General features: G+C 30.1%; 2 protein-coding genes across 2 annotated transcripts in view; one reads left to right on the plus strand and one right to left on the minus strand.

The window, feature by feature from the left end:
- LOC122500703 (nuclear pore glycoprotein p62) lies at positions 1–11,158 on the plus strand. The gene is made up of 4 exons (XM_043609759.1): positions 1–156; positions 9,746–9,946; positions 10,388–10,631; positions 10,713–11,158. The coding sequence occupies exons 2-4, from the start codon at positions 9,801–9,803 to the stop codon at positions 11,073–11,075; spliced, it is 753 nt and encodes a 250-aa protein (XP_043465694.1). The 5' UTR covers positions 1–156; positions 9,746–9,800; the 3' UTR covers positions 11,076–11,158.
- LOC122500702 (checkpoint protein HUS1) overlaps positions 11,119–22,487 on the minus strand; it is a 23,518-nt gene continuing 12,149 nt past the window's right edge. Inside the window, exons 2-3 of the mRNA XM_043609758.1 lie at positions 16,715–17,121; positions 11,119–11,584 (exon numbers count right to left, since the gene is read on the minus strand). Of these exons, the coding sequence (XP_043465693.1) occupies positions 11,225–11,584; positions 16,715–17,121 (767 nt within the window). The 3' untranslated portion in view covers positions 11,119–11,224. The remainder of the gene's footprint in view (positions 11,585–16,714; positions 17,122–22,487) is intronic.

Genomic DNA, 22,487 nt, shown 5'->3' on the forward strand with positions numbered 1-22,487 from the left:
GCTTTCGGTCGACGTATTCTGCATTCATGGGATCGCACCCTAAGTGCCAATGTTAAACACTATACTACTACTACTACTTGTCAAACTGGAGAGTTGGTTCTCCTGTCTCTATTATACAGTCTTCTTGGTTCTGATTGTGGTGTAATTATTTATAAGGTTAGAATATATTGTTTTTTTGGTGTTTATTGTTATTTGTACTTATTTTAGATCGATGGATGTTTTATCCAATAAATGTTTCATACATTCGTTATATATTTTTATAAATTATTTAAGTATTTTACATATTCTGTAATTCTGTGACAAATTTTGCATAATTATGATGTTTGTTTTTTTGTATTGAAATAATCATCAATATATAATATTGCTATTATTTTATATAACAAAATAAATACATATATATATTATATAATATATATTATTTTTTTATAATAAATACTGGAAAAAATGAAACATCTAGAATTCATAAGGAAAATCTGGTGTTTGTTGTCCAGCTACTTTGGAAAATATTAAAAAAGTATCTTTAAATTTTAAAATCACCTCTTTGTTCAATTGAATTTATTTTAAATAATTTAATTCTTAAAGCATGTCCATAAAATTATTATTCATTAATAATGTTTTAAAATTTAATATGTTTTAAAATTTAATAATAATTGTAATTATGATTGTATATTGGAAAATTGTTACAAAATTATAATTAAGAAATAGGGAATATACCCAGTTTGCATTTTTTTCTCAATAACAATATATTGTGACCTACGAAATCTTCTCTTTTGGGTAAAAACATTACACATTCCCGTTTTTTAATAACAATTTTTGTTGAAAATTCTTAATTTTCATTACGAAATAATTTGCACCATTTCTATTTCTTAATTACAATTGTGTCTATTTCGCCCGTCACTAAAAATACATAGGTGGGGGACAACTGGCGAAATAAGAGAGATGAATTATTTCGCCCGTCATGAAAAATTAGTAAGTAGGGGCAAACGGGCGAAATAACAAGAGTAAATTATTTCGCCCATCATGAAAAATAAGTAAAAATATGTAAAACGGGCGAAGTAGCAATGACACATTGCTTTGCCCGTTTTTGGTTTTTTAATTAATTTTAATGGGAAAAAGGTTAGCTTGTCACTTGTATATTTTTGTGAAGATTGAATTAAAAACTTAAAAAGTTGTGCATTTTTATAATAATTCACAAAGTTTCTTTATTTATCAATATTTTTGGTGCTCATTAGTAATTTTCTACATAATATTTTATAAAAGAAACTAGATTATGTATTTTAATATTTTTTCTACCTATCTATGTAGACTAAAAACATTAATTTTTAGAAAATTTTTATTATTTTTGTTCAAATCAGTTCAAAAGTATATTAATTCAGATTTGGAAAATAAGTTTTATGATACTATTTTTGAAAGAACAATTTAGAAATAAATCTAAAAGAATCCCGCAAGAAATATATTAGTTTTGGGTTCCAATTGGTGGTGTGCAAAATTCGATTCGAACTTGCCAATTCAAAAATCGACTGGGATCAAAAACTACCTATCGTATTTCCTACAGTGCCCTTTAGGTATTTAATTTATCAAATAAATTTATAAATTTATTTTTATGTTGATTTTTAAAGAGCTCTTTAATTTATAACCAATGTTTGGCTTTGTGGAATCTGCATTGACTTGAAAAAACTTCCCAAAACCAAACATTGGTTTTGTAAGAAGTGTAAAAACACTTAAAAATTATGTTTCGTTACCTTTTAACGAATGATTATATTTAAAACGTTTTTTAAATAATTTTTACTATAATTTGTTTTGTTTCGTTACATTTTTAACGATGGATTTAATTTAAAATGTGTTTTAAATAATCGACTTACGAAATTTTTAAATAAAAGAAAATTTATAAATATTTATTCACATTAAGTGCGATTATATTGGAACACTTCAAAACATTTTAATTTGTATAAAGTGTGAAATTCATTTTCAAACTTAAATAAAAAAACTGTACTTTTTTTAAAAATGAGCTACACATAATTATTTGAATTTGGTGTGAAGGTTACTAACCTGACTTGAACACACTTCTTTTCATTTCTGTCATTCACCTTAAAAATTTAAAATTTTTCGATGGTATTATAGGAATAACTATATAACGGGCGAAATAATTCATTGCTCTTATTTCGCTCGTTGTCCCCCACCTACGTATTTTTAGTGACGGGCGAAATAGACACATCAAATTCTAAATTTTTTAAAAATGAAGGAAATAAATGTTTATGAATTCTACTTGTCAATTATACATACAAAAAAATAACATTTTGGAGAAAACAATCATGTTCAAAATTTTTAATTAAAATGCATCAAAAAATTAATTAGTTTTTTTAAATTATACAAAAATTTTTTTAAGAAATTCATTTATTTTCGAAAAATTACATTAACATTTTTTAAAAACTAATTATTAGAATTGTTTTACAATAATTTTTTAAGATTCAATTATCGTTGAACAAGGGAGCGTTCACAAATGATGTCACGTTTGGGGGGGGGTCTCTACTATTTTTGAGAAATCATATACAGTCCAGTTTACTAAAATTCATAAATTTTACTCATTTTCCGTAAACATTCATATTTTCCTGTAAAAAGAATTTTGTCAGGGAAAGTAATATTAATGTCAGTAAATTGGCAAGAAAATGTAAGGAAAATTAATAAACTGAAACTTGTGACCACCCTGATCTCTACCCACTTAAAAATAACTTTCTGAATGTTTCAACTCAAAATTTTGAGATTTGTGGGTGTTATGGAGGGGGAAAGAAAAATCAAAAAAAAATTGGACAAGTGCGAGTTGTACTCGCACTGCAATGGCGGGTTCCGCACACAAATATTAAAACAATACTTGCAACATTGATCGGTAATTGGTAGAATTAAAATAAACAATTATAAAAATATATTAAAATCATTTGATAAAAAAAATAACTAAAAAAAATTAAAGTATTGTATATATCTAACATTGTAAACAATAATAAGCAGAGGAACAAAATTTTCAAAATTTATTATAGTTCCTCTGCTTATTATTGTTTATAATATTAGATATACAATACTTTAATTTTTTTAGTTATTTTTTGTTATCAAATGATTTTAATATATTTTTATAATTGTTTATTTTAATTCTACCAATTACCTATCAATGTTACAAGTATTGTTTTAATATTTGTGTGCGGAACCCGCCATTGCAGTGCGAGTACAACTCGCACTTGTCCAATTTTTTTTTATTTTTAGTTAAGAAATTAAAGTCAGAAAACAATCTCTCATTTAATCTCTTAAAATTTCACTCTCTTCCTTAAAATATTTAATGCCACGTGTTTAAACTAAAAAAAATTAAAAAAAATTTTTTTTTGATTTTTTTTCAAAAAGTTTCTGAAATAAATTTTTTGTCGTCAGACTGTAATAATACACTAGGATACTAATTTTCAGCTCATTAGGTCAAATAATGTAAAAGTTGGGAAAAAAAAATTTTTTTTAAAAAATTTTTTAGTTTTTCCTTGACAACGCTATGGCCATCATTACATATCAAGTTCTCTATATTTTTCCTGTAATATTCGAGTAAAAATACACCAGCATGCAAAATTTCAGCTCTCCATGTCGAAAAGTTTAGAAGTTAAGGGGGGGGGGGGAATGGTCACTTTTTATGCATTTTTGGCCAAAAATCTTGTTATTTCCTTGACAACGCTATGCCCATCACGTCCAATCACATTCGCTATATTTTTCCTGTAATCTACGTGTGAAAATACATATCTGTACCAAATTTGAGCTCTTTAGGTCAAATAGTTTAGCCGCTAGGGGTGGGGGACACGATTTGGCTACGGACAACAGAGTCTCACCAATAGGGTTCCGCCGATACACCGTAGGTGTACGGAACCCTAAAACACATTTTTCTCAAGAAATACTGTAGGGGAGACCGGGGCGTAATGAAGAATTGTAATTTATTTAAAAACCGTAAATCGAAATAATTTCGCTCGATAGACAAGTTATTGTACTTGGTATACTGCAAGTTTGTAGGAAGTTTTATTAATATTCATTCACTATTGTAAAAAATATAGTAGAAAAACTATTTTTGACATACGAAAGTAACTTTTCAAAATTTCCATTTCTTCGTTGTAATTTTTTCAAAAATAGCCTTTAAAAAAAACTAAAATCACGTTTTGAGCTTGAAACATTTGTTTTTAAGGGCCAATTAAAGATTTTTGATTCACATACTTACTGTATTGCTAAAAAATTACAAAATATTTGCCAAGTACCCTGGGGCGTAATGGCTAGTTTTTCCCGGGGCGTGTTTGCTAATGCAATACGTTATGTATAGAGAGCGGGACGCATGAATAATCTCTAGAAATCATTAGTTAGAAGTTTTAAATGATTGAATTTCATTTATTAGAATTTTCTTTTAGCAGAATTTCATTTTTTTCGAATTTTTGTTTAATCGATTTTAAATTGACCCGAATATTTACATTAACAGTTTTATAAATACTCGAATTTTTATTTATGAGAATTATCATTTAACACAATTTCCATTAATGGTACTTTCCACACGGAAAAAATAAATTCTGTAAGAATTCCTGAATTTGTTCCATAATTGAGGATTAGTGCAAAGTTCCAGAAATTTTTAGAAATTCAATGTAAATATATCTGAATCGTTCCGAACTAATTACGAAACGGTTTTTGTGAGACTTTCAAAATCAGCATTGTAAATAAATTCCTGGAGAAATACAGGACTGGTCTATAATATTATCGAAATTTTATCGTAGAAATTATATTTCTTCTAAAATAGTATTTACAAGCGTCCAATCAAGGAGAACTCCAGTTTAAATTTCATAATAATTCCCGAACTTCATCGAAAGAAAAGATGTGCCGATCCCGTTTCTCACAAGCGCTGAATAAAAGTAAAGTCTAGTATATAAGAGACTTCCCAGGTCCCTACAACCAGCGTGCGATTCAATGCGTCGTGTATTTGCGTTTATTTGTGTATAAATTATGTGTGCGTTAGAATATATGTAGGTAGCTATAAGTGTATTATGTATGTATGTGTGTGTATCCTCCTCAACCAATCACAGTTCGCCTTGCTTGACGAATGTCGATCAAGTATATACGCGTATACGCAACTTCTTTTTTTTATTTTCTTTTGCTACGGAATTGTTCCGGAACTATTCTGTAGTCCTTATAAGAGCTTCTTCATATATGAAGCGACCCTCTGAATTTTTCCCGAACTCATCGGAAGTTCTACCGTCCAGACTATCTGAAATACTCAGCCGCTACATTTCGAAAAAACTATCACATAAATACCGAGTTCTTACCCTATAATTCCTGAATATCTATTTTGAAAGTTCGACATTTCTTCCAAATAACAGCTCTATAATAATTACCGACTTTTGCTCATATCCTCAATTTCGGAACGAATTTAGGAACTATTTCCGAATTATTTTTTTCCGTGCATTAAAATGAATTCTTATTTATACGAATTTTTATTTACAACAACTCTTATTTTACATTATTTCTACTTAGTCTAATTTTGAAAAGACATAATTTCCATTTCGGCGAATCTTTATTTCGCCAAATGTTTATTTTCATCCCAAGTGCGAAAACCAACGCGGCCCAACACTGGCCCAGTATTGGCAAAGCTGGCATCGAGACTTGGCAGACAATATTGGGCCGACTTTGCGCCGACTCTTGTGGTGTTAACCGCGGTTGGACGTCGGCAGCCAGATCTCGGCAGACATTAATGGCCCAATATTGGCTGCCATTACTCCCCCAGTGTTGACAAAATTAAAAAAAAATAAAAATAAATTTTTGTTTATTCAATTAACTAATTAATTTATAACATTTATACGGCTTATTTCCCTAAATTAAATGCAAACTTACAAATATTTGAAAAATTCTTACCTCTCGCGGGGACCGATACCTGAACCTGACGCACCACAGCCCAACACTCTGACCACTCTGCTACTCTGACTTGACGTCGAGGAAGCAAAAGGGTTCTTATAAGCTACACTACACTGGCCGATACTGTGCCATTATTGGGCCGAGCTACGTCCCAATATTGGCAATTATAATTTGCCATCAAAGATACAAAATGATAGACATTAATGTGCCATTCCTGGGCCAAGCTACACCCTAATTCTGGCAATTATATTTTGCCATCAAGGATACAAAATGTTTGCCATTAAAGTGCCACTAATGATCCATTAATGGGCCGATCTTCGTCACATCACTGGCAATTGTCTTTTACCATTAAAGATTGATCAACTTTGCCGTGAATGTGCCATTATTGGGCCAAGCAACGCCCCAATTCTGGCAATTATATTTTGCCATTAAATATACAACATTTTTGCCATTAAAGTGCCATTAATGTGCCTTTAGTGGGCCAATCTTCGTCACATCGATGGCAATTGAATTTAAAAAAATTTTAATATCAAAATTCATGCTATGTTTTTAATATTTAATTATTATCTAAAAATTTGACTAGAATCCATTTTGAAATCAATTTTTACTAGAAAATTCTACGAGAATTTAATTATTTAAATGCAAAAATAAATAATTTATTGAATAACTAAATGTTTCTTAAAATTGAATTATGAGAATTAAATTTTAAAAAACATTGATTTATTCAATAAATTTTCTTAAGGAAATAATTTGCATCATTTCTATTTCTTAATTACAATTGCTATAAGAAAAATTCAAAGATTTTTAAACAATAAAGGAAAAAAATGTTTATAAATTCTATTTGTCAATTGCAAATATTAATTGAAAGTGAAATTGAAAATTTCTTAATTTTTAGATAATAAAGGAAAAATTTTACTCAAAAAAAGGTTTCTGTTACATTTATTTACGAATTTCTTTAATTGGAAAATTATTTAAAAACATTAATAATTTCTTTTTAAAATTAATACTTAATTAAACTTTTTCAAAAAAATTAATTCTTTAAAATTGACAGTTAAAAATATAGAAAATTCAAAGTTTCAAAGTGAATGTGCCATTATTGAGCCAAGCTGCGCCTTAATACTGGCAATTATAATTTGCCATGAACGATACAAACTTTTTGCCATTAAAGTGCCAATAATGAGCCATTACTGGGCCGATGGTCGGCACATCACTGGCAATTGTTTTTTGCCATTAAAGATTGATTAACTTTGCCATGAATGTGCCATTATTGGGCCGAGAGCTGGCCCAGTCTTAAAAAATTTGAAATTCTGACCATCGGCGCCATCATTGGCCCAGTAATGGGACGTTTTTAACACCAATAATGGCCCAGTAACTACTGCCAATTCTCGGCAGACATTACTGCACCAATGATGGGCCGTATTTGCAGTCTCGGCATTTCGCACTTGGGATATTATCATTTGACAGAATTCTTAAAAGAACGAATGCTCATTTGTGCGAATTTGCAAATGGCCGACATAACAATATGCCGAAAGATTTCGGCGCCAGTTTCAAAACTGACCAAAAACTTAAAACTTCTAACTAATTATTTCTAGAGATTATTCATGCGTCCCTAAAGAGCAACCTACCATATCGGTGAAGTGTAGGTTCGTTTTCGCGGTTACTTGTCACTTAGTTTAAGTATGTTTTGGTGTTTTTGTCAAAAATTTTAAGTTTTGGTCTAAAATTTACAAATTTCAAGCTACGATTTTAATGAGAAATTACAAAAAAAATTGAGAGAGTGCCAATATCACAGGATGTTATTGAAAAAGCGATAGGAGAAGTATTGTTGAATAAAAATAGCATTCACGGAATACCCAGGAATCTTAATTTACAATATACAATAAGATTGGAAACTGTAGATAATAATTAGCAATCATTATTCATTACGCCCCGGGAGTTATCCAATACGCCCCGGTTTTTTGCTTCAACTCGTTCTAAAATGAAAAGTTATTAATATTTTTCCATAAAATTCACAGAAGTTATAGTTTATGCTATCCTTTTGGTGATAAAATATTATAAATTATGAATTAAGGAAAAATTATTAGGGGAGAGTGGTTAAAAATTGTCCTAAGTTGGCCGTGGGCCTAAGTTGGCTACCCTGCATTTCTCAGAGATGGTATACTGGACGAATCTATAATTTCGTGATGTGATATATTGATAAACCATGATATAATTTATGGACCTAATTATAATCTAAGATTCTTCTACGCATTGTGAGAACAATAATATTGTTTACGACAAAAAAAATTTAATTTTTCTTGCTTTTTCGAGAGCACCTACAAGAGATAAATAATTAAAAATTTCTTAATGAATGTGTGCGCTAGTTCCGTTACCTAATGTTGTAATAAGAGGTTCTGTTGATTTTTTAATTAAATTTTTTAGTAGCGTAATAATTTGAAACTTGTAAAAATCTACAGTGGTCCTAAGTTGGCCACCTATTGTTTTTGTTTGCTTTTATTTATGTTTTGCTTCTTTTTTGTGTTTTTCATCACGAGAAAGACCATGAAAGTGTAACGTAGGAATTAAACAATAGAAAAGACATACTAAAAAACGCTAGTCTCCGCAGCCATCCACCACTGCAAATAAATAAAATAAAACAATGCTTCATTTCCAAAACAAAAATAGTTAAATAATGCGTTTTTATTCTCCTAAATGTATCAAATTTGTAAAATTTCTGCGTAATTGAAAAGAATATGCATTTCTTCCTTATACTCAAGCGAAAAAAAGTGGTGGCCAACTTAGGACCGCTATTTCTGAAATGTCCAAAATGCAACTTTTCACTATTTTTCGTATTAAGACTACAAAAGCCATTCTATATCATTCTGAATACCACAAAATTATAGCAAAACGCTCTCTGAACACTAATATATACTTGCCGAAGTGATTAAATTTCATTTTGTTACTACTTTCGACCAATTAGCTTAGGCGGCCAACTTAGAACCACTCTCCCCTAATAATTTCATTCATCAATGAAACCGCTACAAATAAAATTTTCTTTGTATATAAAATGAAAATTTACAAATAATAGCAATGTAAAAAAATTATGTACCTTGGAATTGTAGTAGTTTTTATTTTTTATTTACACCACCAAACAATAAAATGTAGCTACCAAACTGAATCTGCCATGAATGCCCTTCGATTATAACACTTGTATGCTAACTTCACAAAAAAAAATGTCTTCAAATGTTCGAATGACGACTTCTCCACAATCACTGAAGATCTTGTCATTAACCACTTGGGCGGCATGGTGTCAAAACTTGAATGTGATTTCCTTAGACTGTAAAAGGATTTATAATATCGAAACATAACATTCTTTTTTATTCAGATTAAGGAACACGCGTAAGACTGAAATATGTAATTTTTTCAAATTCTTGAATTATTTTTCAAAGTTTAAAAGCTGATAATTTTCAATACTTTTTTTTACTAATGGTGTTAAAATTTCCACCCCAATAAGAAAAATTTTTATGTATGGAATTTGCTCAAACAATAGAATTATTTTTCTTTGATCATATACGCGTTCCTTAATCTCAAAAAATAAGAATACTAGACTTTATATTATGAATCTCTTTACAGATTCAAACATCATTTTAGAAGACTATCAAACTCTCTTTATAATAAAGGAAAACATACACTTTTAAACCTCCAGTTTTCTCAGTGTATGATACCGCGTTAGAAACAGCAAAAAGTTAAAGAGAGTAGCATTAACTTGTACTGAAAATTTTGCACACTATTTATCTAAGCTTAATGTTTTGTTTAATTTGACTCAGTTATAAGAACATGAACTTGTATTAAATTTCAGATTCAAGGCTTGACTCGCTTTCAACTTTTGTAAGTGAATTAAATAAACACATATAATGGCTACAACAACCACAGGTTTCACGTTAGGAACTCCCGCTCAATCAACAATCTCTGGCTTTTCGCTTGGGAAAACCACTTCTTTAACCACTCAAACAACTCCAGCTGTTGGAACTCTTCAGGCTTCTTTAGGCTCCACTTCTACGTAAATATATTTAAATATTATAAAATAATACTTTTGTAATTTTTAATCATGGATACAAGTAGAAACTGATACCCAATTAATTTACAATTATATTGGCACAAACTTTACAAACAAAAACAGTAAATGAAATTTCTATTGTTTAAATATAATATAATAATATAAGTAAAACAAATCAGTGGAATTTTCTATTGCCCTGAATTGACTTACTATTACAAGTCAAACCAGACAATGTTTGTTATATGAATCTTTCACTTTATTTACTAAAAATTGTTTAATTTAATGCTTAGTTTGATAATTTTGAGGTCAAATTATCGAAATACTTTTATAAAAGAAGAAAGTTTACTATTTAAAAAAAACTTACATATGGTAGATTTTATGATGAAGAATATTAAATTAACAATAATTATAGTCCTCTATTTTTGTTTATTATTAATGTTGCAGCGTGAGTACATCAGCTAGCAGTGGCCAGGATGGAACAATTAATTTTTGTCAGCTGGAAGAATCCATCAATAAGTGGACTTTAGAATTGGAAGAGCAAGAAAAGGTGTTTGTCAATCAAGCAACGCAGGTTAACGCTTGGGACAAATTACTCATTGCCAACGGAGAGAAGATCGTTACCCTAAATCAGGAAGTGGAAAGAGTTAAACAAGAACAACAACAATTAGAGCATGAACTTGACTATGTGGTAAATATTTCTGATTTTCATTATTTTCATACAATTTTTATGCGAGTATGGAAAAACTTATTTATTGAAAATAATATTTAGGTTGGTCAGCAGAAGGAATTACAGGACTGTCTCGTGCCTCTTGAAAAAGAACTTTCTCAACTCTCAGTATCAGATCCCGAACGAGAATACACTTACCGTCTCGCCGAAAGTCTAGACACTCAACTCAAACAAATGTCTGAAGACTTGAAAGAGATTATTGAACATTTAAATGAAGCGAATCGTGCCCAAGATTCGAGTGATCCTATTGTTCAGATTGGAAAAATATTGAATGCTCACATGAACAGCTTGCAGTGGCTTGATCAACGTACCAATCTCATAAGTCAAAAAATTCAGCAAATCGATCAAATGCACCACAACTTTCGTCAGGAAAATGAACGCAGTTTCAGTCTAGCTTACAACTAGTATTAAATGTTTTTAAATGTAAAATAAAAATTAAGGTTTCGAATAATGTTGACGAATAAATAAAGTTATATTTTTCATTTTTACATTTCTTAAGTAATTGAATAATTATTTAATATAAGGCACTTGTGAAATATTTTGACTATCGTTATTTAGGAGGCGATCGCTGGCATGAAGTAGTGTATTGTAAGATATCCTTCTGAACATAAATGCAAGTTGACTGTCCTTTCGTGAAGAATGTTACACTTGACACTATCCGGATGTATTATTTCCCATGAAAGAAAGGTATGGAATTTTTTTATATCTACACTGGCTGAAATATCTTCTTCCAAGTTGGATCTACACCAGACCTTCAAATTGGGGAAATATGTTGCTATCCTTGCACAGTCATTTTCCACTTTGAGAATTAATTTGCCATCTCTGTCTGTCTCTAAAGTCAAATTCGAGCTCATATTTTTCATTCTCTCAACCATGTTGCGAACGTGCTTCAGCTGAGGCATTTCCAGTGATATCTGAAATGTTATTAAAAATTTATACAGTATCAATAGGTTTCACTAAATTGGATTCAAATATTATTTGAATAAGATTTTAGATGACTTTTTGTGTAACTAAAAATTGCTTTGCCTCAAATCGTAGCTGTTGGATTTCTTGAGAAATCTCAAGATTATGCTTTGCGATTTTCAATATTACTATATAAGCCGCCGGAAAGTATAATCAGTATCACACATAAAATTCTGACCGCCTTGCTAATAAACTGATGATGAGTGTCAGAATTTTGTATGTGTACTTCTTGGCGGCTTATACTCTCTAAATCTGAATTAGTAGAATTCTACTAAGAAATAGTAAAATTTTACTAATTTTTAGTAGTTTTCATGGAAGACTTTTCCCCTTTTCAATTAGTAGAATATTACTAACTTTAAGTAATTTTTTTACTAATGTTTTAGTAGAATTCTACTAAGCAATTAGTAAAATCTACTAATAATTAGTAAAATTTCACTATTTGTTAGTAAAATTATTACTAAATCATTTGGTGGAAGACTTTTCGTCATTTCATTAGTAACTTTCTACTAATTCAGATTTAGAGAGTATTAATAATGTTTTCTAAAATAAACGCCAATTACACGGGAAAACTTTTGAGTTGTCTGATCACCCAGGGACTAAAATTGTTGCTTCTCACTGCAAGGGAAGTCTGCTTGTCTGCCATTGAGACTAACTTCCCAAAATTTTAGAAAATGATAACTGGGTACGTGGATCACCCAATTCTGGATGATTTTGTCTCTAAACCACATTCAGCTTGCTCCATTATTTCCCGTGTAGTATGAGTTTCAAGCAAATCCTGTCAATTTCTAAATATTTTAGTAAGCACCCGTGTGGAAAAGTGGTGTTGGCCCACGCCGGGGGCCTGCATGGATCGCCCACATCCATGAGGGGCCCACGTGGGTGATCCAGGCGAGGCCCCTCATGGAAACGACATGCTGATCGATGAGGGCGCCCGCATGGGCGATCCACGCGGGCGCCCTCGTCGGCCCCCGGCGTGGCCCTCATCTTTGCCCTCGACTTACCCTCACCTTTATTTTTCAAAATTAAGTTAATAAATTAATTATTTATTAATAATAAACAAGCTCAACTATTAATAAATAACATTGTTATTTAACGATTTTTACTTTTTTTAATTAAATCGCGACCAAAAAAAAAAAAAATCTGACGCACTCAGGAATAGAACCTACGACCTACGGACTATCAGACAAACGCTTTACCACTGTGCTAAGGGACCTACTTGAAATTTGTTTCTTTATAGTAGGTAACTAGCTGACTTGCTTTTGATGATTCAATAAAACATTATTGACACTAATACACCATAACAAAAAACATGTTTTTCATTGTTTAAAATAATTATAAACATTAATTTTTGTTATGTAAAAAAATATTTTTTGTTTGGACTTAGAAATTTTTGCAAGTCAATGATGTGGGCGATCCATGCAGGCCCCTCGCGTGGGCCCTCAAGGATTCGCCCTCATGTGAGTGTTATATTTTTTTAAAAGTACACTCGAATCTCGCTATAACGAGAAGTTCGGGAGTCAAGTCTCCCTCTATTACGAGCGCAAGAGGAGAAATGAGAAATCCCCACTTTTAAGATTCTTTATTCATTTTTTTTAGTGTTTACAAATTAAATAATGTCAAAATTACAAACGTAACCTAGTTTACTTTGAACTTTAACATACAGAAAATTTATATAAGCTTAAATTTTGAAGATGTTCGACTCATTGATATAATTTCAAATAAGAAGTGACTTTTTATTTTTATTTCATATAAATAAAATTGATTTTAACCAAATTTAAACCAACTGAATGTGCATTTGTTTATAAATAGTGGGGGTAATCGGGAGGAAATTTTTCTCGCTATACCGAGAGACAGAGCCCTCGTTATAGAGAGCGCTCGTTATAGAGAAGGTCGTTATAGCGAGATTTGAGTGTAACATTAAATATTTGTGAAAAACGTGTTTTTCATTGTTTAAAATCATTATAAACATTAATTTGTTGATGTAAAAAAAATTTTTTTTTTGGACTTAGAAATTTTTTCTAGTTAATGATATGGGCGATCCATGCGGGTCCCTCACGTGGGCCCTCAAGGATTCGCCCTCATGTGAGTGTTATATTTTTTTAAAAGTAACATTAAATATTTGTTAAAAACGTGTTTTTCATTGTTTAAAATCATTATAAACATTAATTTTTTGTTGTAAAAAAAATTGTTTTTTTGGACTTAGAAATTTTTGCAAGTCAATGATGTGGGCAATCCATGGGGGCCCTCGGCGTGGCCCTCATGGATTTGCCCACATGGATCAGCCCTCGTGTCGTGTGGGCTTGATGGGGGCTTTTTCCACACGGGCAATTTAAAAAATAAATGGTATGAGCTTTTGAAGGTATGTATTTTAATAATCATTAAGTACACGCACACATACACATATACATATTATATGTATTATTATTTAATTATTATTATTATTTATTATTATATGTTGCTACAGAACCTGGAAAACCTGGAAAAGTCAGGGATTTTTTAAAAAAAGGTCTGGAATACCTGGAAAAGTCAGGGATTTTTAAAAAAAGGTCTGGAATACCTGGAAATGTCATGGAAATTTGAAATGTCTGGAATTTTATTCCACTTAATATTTTTTACTACATTTTTTCTTTTAAAAAATGATGTCCTGAAATATCCTTGAAATTTTCATATTTTGCTTTTAAATATTCAATAATTTAAAAATTTTACTCAAATTTAAAAAAATAATTTTTTTGATCCATCACAAAATAATTTTAATTTATTGTTTGATTAAAGAATCTGATATCTATATTATATAATATTGATTTTTAACTCTTTTTATAATAAAATTAATATTTTTGTTCAAATAGGTTAATTTAAATTATGTTAATCGTAATATGAAATAATATTACACATATGTAAATGTCCTGGAAAAATAAAAAATCTGTCCTGGAATGTCCTGGAATTTTAAGTCATATTTTCAGTAGACACCCTGTCTGTGCATTAATAATCAAATAGAGATAATCTAACGTGAATATTTTTATAATACAGAAAAATTCTAATTTATTATTATTAGGCCAATTTTTCTTCAAAAATTGCTCTAATTTATAATGTTCAAAAGGTGACCTGGAAATTTATAAGATTTGGTACTGGAAAACCTGGAAAAGTCATGGAAATTTAAAAACAGACTTCTATAGCAACCCTGTTAATGTTTGCCCCGAGTCTGGTTTCTTTAATAAAAACATTTTTAAAATCGTACATTTTTTAAAGGTTAATGCAAGTAATTTTTTGAAAATTGAAGTTAGTTTAGCATGGATAATAATCATAATTAAACAACTTCAACATTGAAAAAAAATGACGTCCATTAATCTTTTGAAATTGTATTATTCTTGAAATATTTTTATTTAATAAACTAGACTTGGGACCATGCAAAAGTTTAGGGAAATTAGAATTTTATTTTCCATTTTTGTTTTGCGTACGAAGAAAAGAAAAAGAAAATCGTATTTTATATATTATTTTACAGCATTAAACACTTTTTAAACTAAAATTAGTATTATTCATGGATAAAAATCCATTAATAACACTAATTTTAGTCATCGCAGATAAATTGAGACTCCGGATCTTAAAAGGGCATATATACTATTTAAAATCAATGCTACATGTGTCTTTTTAGGACCTGGAGACTCAATTCCAACAATTTTGTTAAACATTTTTATACAAATTATATTTTTTGTACCTAATATAAAAATGTATAGTTAGCAGTAAATAACAAGATTTTTAATAACATTTTTTTCAATTCTTAGGGCGAAATTTTTTCAAACAATCTATTGCAAAAAAAAACAAACAAACCAAAAAAATACCCAAAAAAAACTCTAAAGTAAGTAAACGATGCACAGAAAAAACTTTCGCCGAAGTCAATCCGATCAAAACTGTTCGAGCCAGACTGTCCACCGCACCGTTTTGAAAAATGTCATTTCAAGAAAAATGCATTTAAACTTTTGAAATGTGAAAACATTAGAAAATGAAACCACTGTTAATCTACGATGCCTGCACCATATAAGTGACTTCCTACATTTCCATCCATCATTTCATACTTAATTAAGCGTTCTGACGTAACAAATATTTTTATTAGAAGTTCTGTTAGTAATAGTTAATAAATAATAATAAATAGTTAATATTTAAATAAAAGAAATTAACAATGTTGATGATTAAAAGAAATTAACTCAATGCTCAGCTGAAATAAATTAAAATTTGACGGAAATTAATAAAAAATACACCTGCATTAATTAATGGAAAAAGAAGAGAATTTAACCATAGAAAAATGAAATCTAATAATGTGTCTATCAAAATAATAACTGCAATAACTTGACTAATTTTTAACGAATCCTGTTCAAAAGAATCGCATGCGTCGCAGAATTAAATACTCTTTAAAAACCTAAACAGAAAAAAATATTTTAACTAAATTTCTGCCCTAATTTTTAATTATAACAAGAATCACATGTTCGTGATAAAAAAACCCTTTTCTTTTGTCCGGCTTTAAAGTGAAAAAAAAATCATTGAGTTTGGACCAAAAATGACAAAGTTACAAGCTATTTATGCTTTATCTTAAATAAAGACGGGTTTTTAGCTCTAAATTGAAATTTTGGGGCTTTTTGAGTGATTTAATTCATACAATTTTCTTTAGTTTTAGAAGACGAAGAAGTTAGGATACATCCGATTTAAAGCAATTTTTTACTTTCACACATCTATAAATAAAAATTACGATTTTATACATTTTTGTTATTATCGTTTAAATGATGAAGAAAATCAAGTTGGCTCAACTTTCACCGTGGAAAGTCACATGTGTAAAGTGAGTTATAAATATAATAATTAATTATTTATCCAATTAATCTTTACTTTTTGTTTTTTATCGGATATTGACAATTGAGCCTTCCAATTCTATAACTCGCCCGACATTTCACTGACGACTGTTAGCTTGATTCGAGATTCTGAATAATAATAATAATAATTATAATAATATAATAATAATATTATATTATATAATTATAATTATAATAATTTTCTAATTCTTTTGATTATGTATTAAAATCGAACAACTTATTTACATCAAATTCAGGAATTCTAGGTGCTCGGTATTCATTCCATTCTCTTCTAGGAATCACTTGAACAGGAACGTCATGAACACACTGTCTGGAATCCATACTCAAAGAGGGTAACTCGATTTCAATTGTAAGACATGGATGCTTTTTATTTGCCAGTTTGATTTTAGCACTTTTTGCATTTTGTTTCAAAGATGCAACACTTCTAGCAAGCATCACTGTGTCCAACTCCAAATAAATTTCATTAAGCTCTTCAGATGAGCCAGTAATTTCATATTCATGGAAAAAACGAAGCTGGCAAATCTCTGCCCAGACTACAGGAAGATGCTCATCGCCAACATTGAAGCAAAGAACATCTGGGGTCAAACGCATCACGCACCTCTTTGACATGCGTGAAACCGTGTTAACGATATCTGAAAAATATTTTTAACTTTGTAACAATTAGATAATAGATATTTTAAATAATTGACTCCAAATCTTATTATAAATAAACAAAACAAATTAAATAGCTTAAAAATGAAATATTCGTTACAATTTGATTTGTATTATTTTTCGTGAGACGCGTCTCGAATCACATACATACACATACAAATATAAATATTTAATATTTCAAAGTCGTTAGAAATTAAAAATAATATCACACGGAAAAAATTTCGGCACGTCAGCTGTACATGGTGTGTCCCTAATTTTGCGCAACTGACGTACATTATGTACAGCGTTTGTGCCAAACTTTACTTAACTTTTACTTAGCTCTCTCGAAAATGCACCGCAGACGTACATAATGAAATGCTCTTCTATTGTCACTGACTTTTCGCATCTGACGTCCCAAAATTTTTTCCGTGCACAAATAAAATCAATGAAAAAACAATCATATAAGAATCAAGTATAAGAAAATAAATGTGAAAAGGACAAAATAGACACAATAAATAATCAAAATAAAAACTTATCGCTCAGATATGTGAAGAAGAGGATGACGTTGGTCGGAGAACAGTCACTGGAAAACAGGGAATATTGTACCAATATATAAGGAAGGAAAATGTAAATCAGAACCTAGTAGTTATAGGCCTATTAGTCTTCTTCCTACATTAAGTAAACTCGCAGAAAAAATAATACTCAAAAGAATAAACGATCATGAACGCAAAAATAAAATCATAATTGACGAACAGTTTGGATTTAGGGAAAGACACAGTACTGTACAACAAATTGTAAGAATAGTCAATGACGTTAGTATTAATTTTAATCTAGATAAAACGACTGTTCTGGTATTATTAGATATAGAAAAGGCATTCGATCGAGTCTGGATGGACGCAATTTTATATAAAATGATACAATACGAATATCCACTCACGTTAATCAAATATGTACATTCCTATCTTCAAAATAGACACCTGGTAGTCACAATAGATGGGTGTACCTCAGAAAAACGAAAAGTAAGAGCTGGTGTTCCACAAGGATCGGTTCTAGGGCCGAAGCTCTTTAATATTCAATTAAATGATATTCCTAAATTTTCAAAAACAAAAACATCTCTCTTTGCAGATGATACAGCCATCTATTGTCACTCTTTCAACGCCATAGTAGCAGCAAAACAAATTCAAATTCACATTAATATGCTAGAGAAATATTATAAAAAATGGAAAATAAACCTAAATGCTAGTAAAACAGAAGTAATAATATTCTCTAAAAAACCATCATGCTCAAAGATCTTTAATCCAATAACAGTTTATGGTACTCCCATACAACCCACAAACAATGTTAAATACCTTGGTGTCCATCTTGACTCGAGATTGACTTTTCATAAACATATTTTAGAAACTATAAGAAAGGCGTATGCTGTTCAGAAAAAGATTTATCCTCTTATGGCTAAAAACTCTACTGTAACTGAGAAAAGTAAAAATATTATATTTAAATCAATTTTACGACCAATTATGGTATATGCAATAAGTGGTTGGTGCAGTGCATCCAAAACTAACTTTAAACCATTGCAAGTGTTTCAAAATAAACAATTAAGATTAATATTAAATGCAGATAGATACACGAGAATCACTGAACTGCATGAGAAAACTAAGACTGAAATGTTTAGAGATTATTCGTTATTTTTAGCAGAAACTTTTTATGAACAGCATTTATCGACAAGCGAATTAACCAAAAAAATTCCAGAGATGAATAGACATTATCTGCCTTTTAAACTAAAACATAAATTACCATATCAGGTACTTAATTTCTTTAATCGACGCTAAAAATGTGCGTAAAGGTATGTAGGTTTTTCTACGAATATTTGTTTTCCTACACATTAATAAACTATTGTATAAAGCATCTTCTTGCTGTAAACCATAGAGAAACTCAGTACCGAAACTGTAATATTGTCTTTAAAGCAATCAACAAACTGTATAAGTAGGTGAAGCTAAATGTTAATCTTGGCAGGTACTACGTGATATTATTATAAGACTTTTACAGATGTATCTATTGTTATATATATTTTTGTAATTTTATATGGATAATAAACTGTTATTTAAAAAAAAAAGTCTTCGGTGCGTTAGGTTAGGGGTTCGATCCTAGCGAGCGTTAGATATTTTCGAAAATGTATGTATGAGATTGTGTTTAATAATAATAGGTCAAGGTTATATCTGATGTTCCTGCTAATAATAACTTGTTAATTGTTTAAATAATTTAGTTTTTTAATAATTTTTTACCTTTGGCTGTTGAAGTTGGCCAAACTTTGAAAATTGTGGTTGGCCCAACTTAAGCATCTAAAGTTGTGCCAACTTTGGTGTCAGTCTTTGGACCAACCATTGAAATGTATAGTTGGCACAACATATGCATTTTAAGTTGGGCCAACTTCCTTATGAGTTGTCGGCCCAACCATCGTCGCCATTAGACGGCGAGAATTATCCATGCAAGGATTGTAGGACACTTTTCCTAAAAATTTTTTTCTTGATTTTTTTGTCCGGATACCTTATGTAAGATTAATTTTTCAGTGCCTTATACACAATTTTAACTGCGGAACTGACAAACGAATGAAGGTGATTGCAGAAACAAATAGCGAAACAAAATTTGAATTTCGTGTTTTCGAACATGAATAATTCTTATGAGACAATTTTTATATGCTTGGGAAAAGATTTTGGGAAAAGATTTTGAGAAAAAAATAATTGGGAAACTTGTTTTAGGAAAAATATCCCCCTACCTCATGCAAGGATTGTAAGAGGTAAGGTCGAAAACTCAGAAGAGAACGCTTTTATTAGTCCCCATTATTATAATTTCCCCGTAAACCCCCCAATTACGTCAAAGCTGATTGTTCTCCGTTTTTACATTGTTACGCTCTTCCTTTCCTCGAACTACCGCGCCAATTCTCAACCCTATGCGAAATTTCAATATCATTTTCCGCCGAACGACACTACTGGCGGAAATTGTGCGACCGCTAACACCTCGAGCTATTAAAAAACACACCCGCACAAAAACAGTGATAACTCCGTCAAAAATGAAGCTAGATGCTTTTTTTAAATTGCATTGAAAAATTTCAAATGAAATTACACTATTTTCATTTGTATTGCATAAATAGGAAGCGAGATATCATGTAATAAACACAAAAAATAATTCTATTTTTTTGGGGAATTTCTTACCCTGACTTTGACTGCTGGTAAAATTTAGAAAAGTTGATAAAAAAATTGTTACTTTCACAGACTATTCCTTGTAATCTAAGCTTTAAATAGAGACCAAGAACAACAAAAAAATATTAACGGGTTCCCGAGATATTAGGATATTACAAAAAGAGTCGGACCGTGCAAAGCAAAATTTCCAATCATCGATTCCCAAGTGCGAAATGCCAAGACTGCAAAAACGGCCCATCATTGGTGCAGTAATGTCTGCCGAGAATTGGCAGTAGTTACTGGGCCATTATTGGTGTCCAAAACGTCCCATTACTGGGCCAATGATGGCGCCGATGGTCACAATTTCAAATTTTTTAAGACTGGGCCAGCTCTCGGCCTAATAATGGCACATTTATGACAAAGTTTATCAATGTTTAATGGCAAAAGACAATTGCCAGTGATGTGCCGACCATCGGCCCAGTAATGACTCATTATTGGCACTTTAATGGCAAAAAATTTGTATCGTTCATGGCAAATTATAATTACCAGTATTGGGGCGTAGTTTGGCTCAATAATGGCACATTCATGGCAAAGTTGATCAATCTTTAATGGCAAAATTCAATTGCCAGTGATGTCACGAATAGTGTTGCCGCGATACGAGACGAGGCGATAATTTTAACTGTCTCGTCTTGTCTCGTTATTATAGGGCAATTTATCGTCTCGTCTCGTGTTTCGAAAATATTACATATTATCGTCTCGTCTCGAGTGTCGAGAATGCTACACATTATCGTCTCGTCTCGTCTCGAGCGTCGAGAATGCTACACATTCTAGTTTTCTCTCGTCTTTTTCAGCTTTCTTTATAGAAGTATAGTATTGTAAAAAATTTGACGTGTTAATTTTTTTTAATGTTAATATTTATCTTAGATATACATATATGTCTGTAAAATTTTGTTCGCACATTACGAAAAAATGACTTGACGATTAAGGTGAGACTTGGTAGTCTCTCAGGTATTAGTCTGGTTTAAAATTTTAGCTATATTGGAATAAAAAATGTTAAGCTGAATAATAGTTACAATTTATTTTCAAATAATCAAAAATGCAATTTTTTTATTTTTTGCATTAAAAAAATGTTTTTGTCTCCAATAACTGATTACTTGTTTTGTTTATTATCAAATAAATTTTATTTGCTTCAAATTCTGAATTCATTGGTTCAAAAATAATTTATTTCAGTAAAATAAAAATTATTTCATTCAAGTTCAAGTGAATACTTTCTTATTTGATTCAAATCAAATAATTTTTAAAAAGATAAATATAACTCTCTAAATCTGAATTAGTAGAAAGTTACTAATGAAATGGCGAAAAGTCGTCCACCAAATGATTTAGTAATATATTACTAACAAATAGTGAATTTTACTAATTAATTAGTAGATTTCTACTAACAATTAGTAGAACTGTTTTATTAATAGTCGATAAAACAGTTTTACTAATTCATTTAGTGAAATGAGTGACTTTTAATTAGTGAATTTCTACTAAAACATTAGTAAAATTTTACTAAGAATTAGTAATATTCTACTAATTTAAAAGGGGAAAAGTCGTCCATGAAAACTACTAAAAATTAGTCAAATTTTACTATTCCTTAGTAGAATTCTACTAATTCAGATTTAGAGAGAAAAGTTGCTAACTTTTTTAGCTAAATATAGAACCCATTTTCACAATAATATTTAAAAATAAGCAAAGAAACTGAATTTATGATCCAAACCCAAATTTTTTTTTCACAATTTTTTTAAATTTATTTTTCCGTTAAATATTGCTCATTAAAAAAAACACTGAAAAAAGAATTAAATTTCAACTTTTAGTTAAGAAAGAATTTATTTACTAAATATTATGTATAAAAAAAATATAATTTATATAAAATATTTATAATTTCTTATATTTTGTTTAAAAAGACTATTAAATGCAACGTAAACAATAAAAGATTTTAGTATACATATATCTATCATATTTTATATATATATGTTAACCGTAACTATATATTTTCAGAATAAAACTTTGCAATTTAAAAAAAATTCTCATCGAGAATTCTCGTAATTCTCGTCGAGAATTCTCGTCTCTCGTGACACCTCTCTCGTCTTGTATCGTTTTAGCGATAATTAAAAAAATACTGTCTCGTCTCGTCTCGAGTCAAAGTTCTCTCG

The sequence above is a fragment of the Leptopilina heterotoma genome, unplaced genomic scaffold (genome assembly GCF_015476425.1).
Source record: "Leptopilina heterotoma isolate Lh14 unplaced genomic scaffold, ASM1547642v1 Lhet_190, whole genome shotgun sequence".
NCBI classification, from domain to species: domain Eukaryota; kingdom Metazoa; phylum Arthropoda; class Insecta; order Hymenoptera; family Figitidae; genus Leptopilina; species Leptopilina heterotoma.

Bases quoted from the DNA above. Each gene is read 5' to 3' on its own strand.
- LOC122500703 (XM_043609759.1), top strand. From the start codon at position 9,801: ATGGCTACAACAACCACAGGTTTCACGTTAGGAACTCCCGCTCAATCA. The intron at 9,947-10,387 runs GTAAATATATTT...TTAATGTTGCAG, and splicing joins TCTTTAGGCTCCACTTCTAC to CGTGAGTACATCAGCTAGCA. The intron at 10,632-10,712 runs GTAAATATTTCT...AATAATATTTAG, and splicing joins AGCATGAACTTGACTATGTG to GTTGGTCAGCAGAAGGAATT.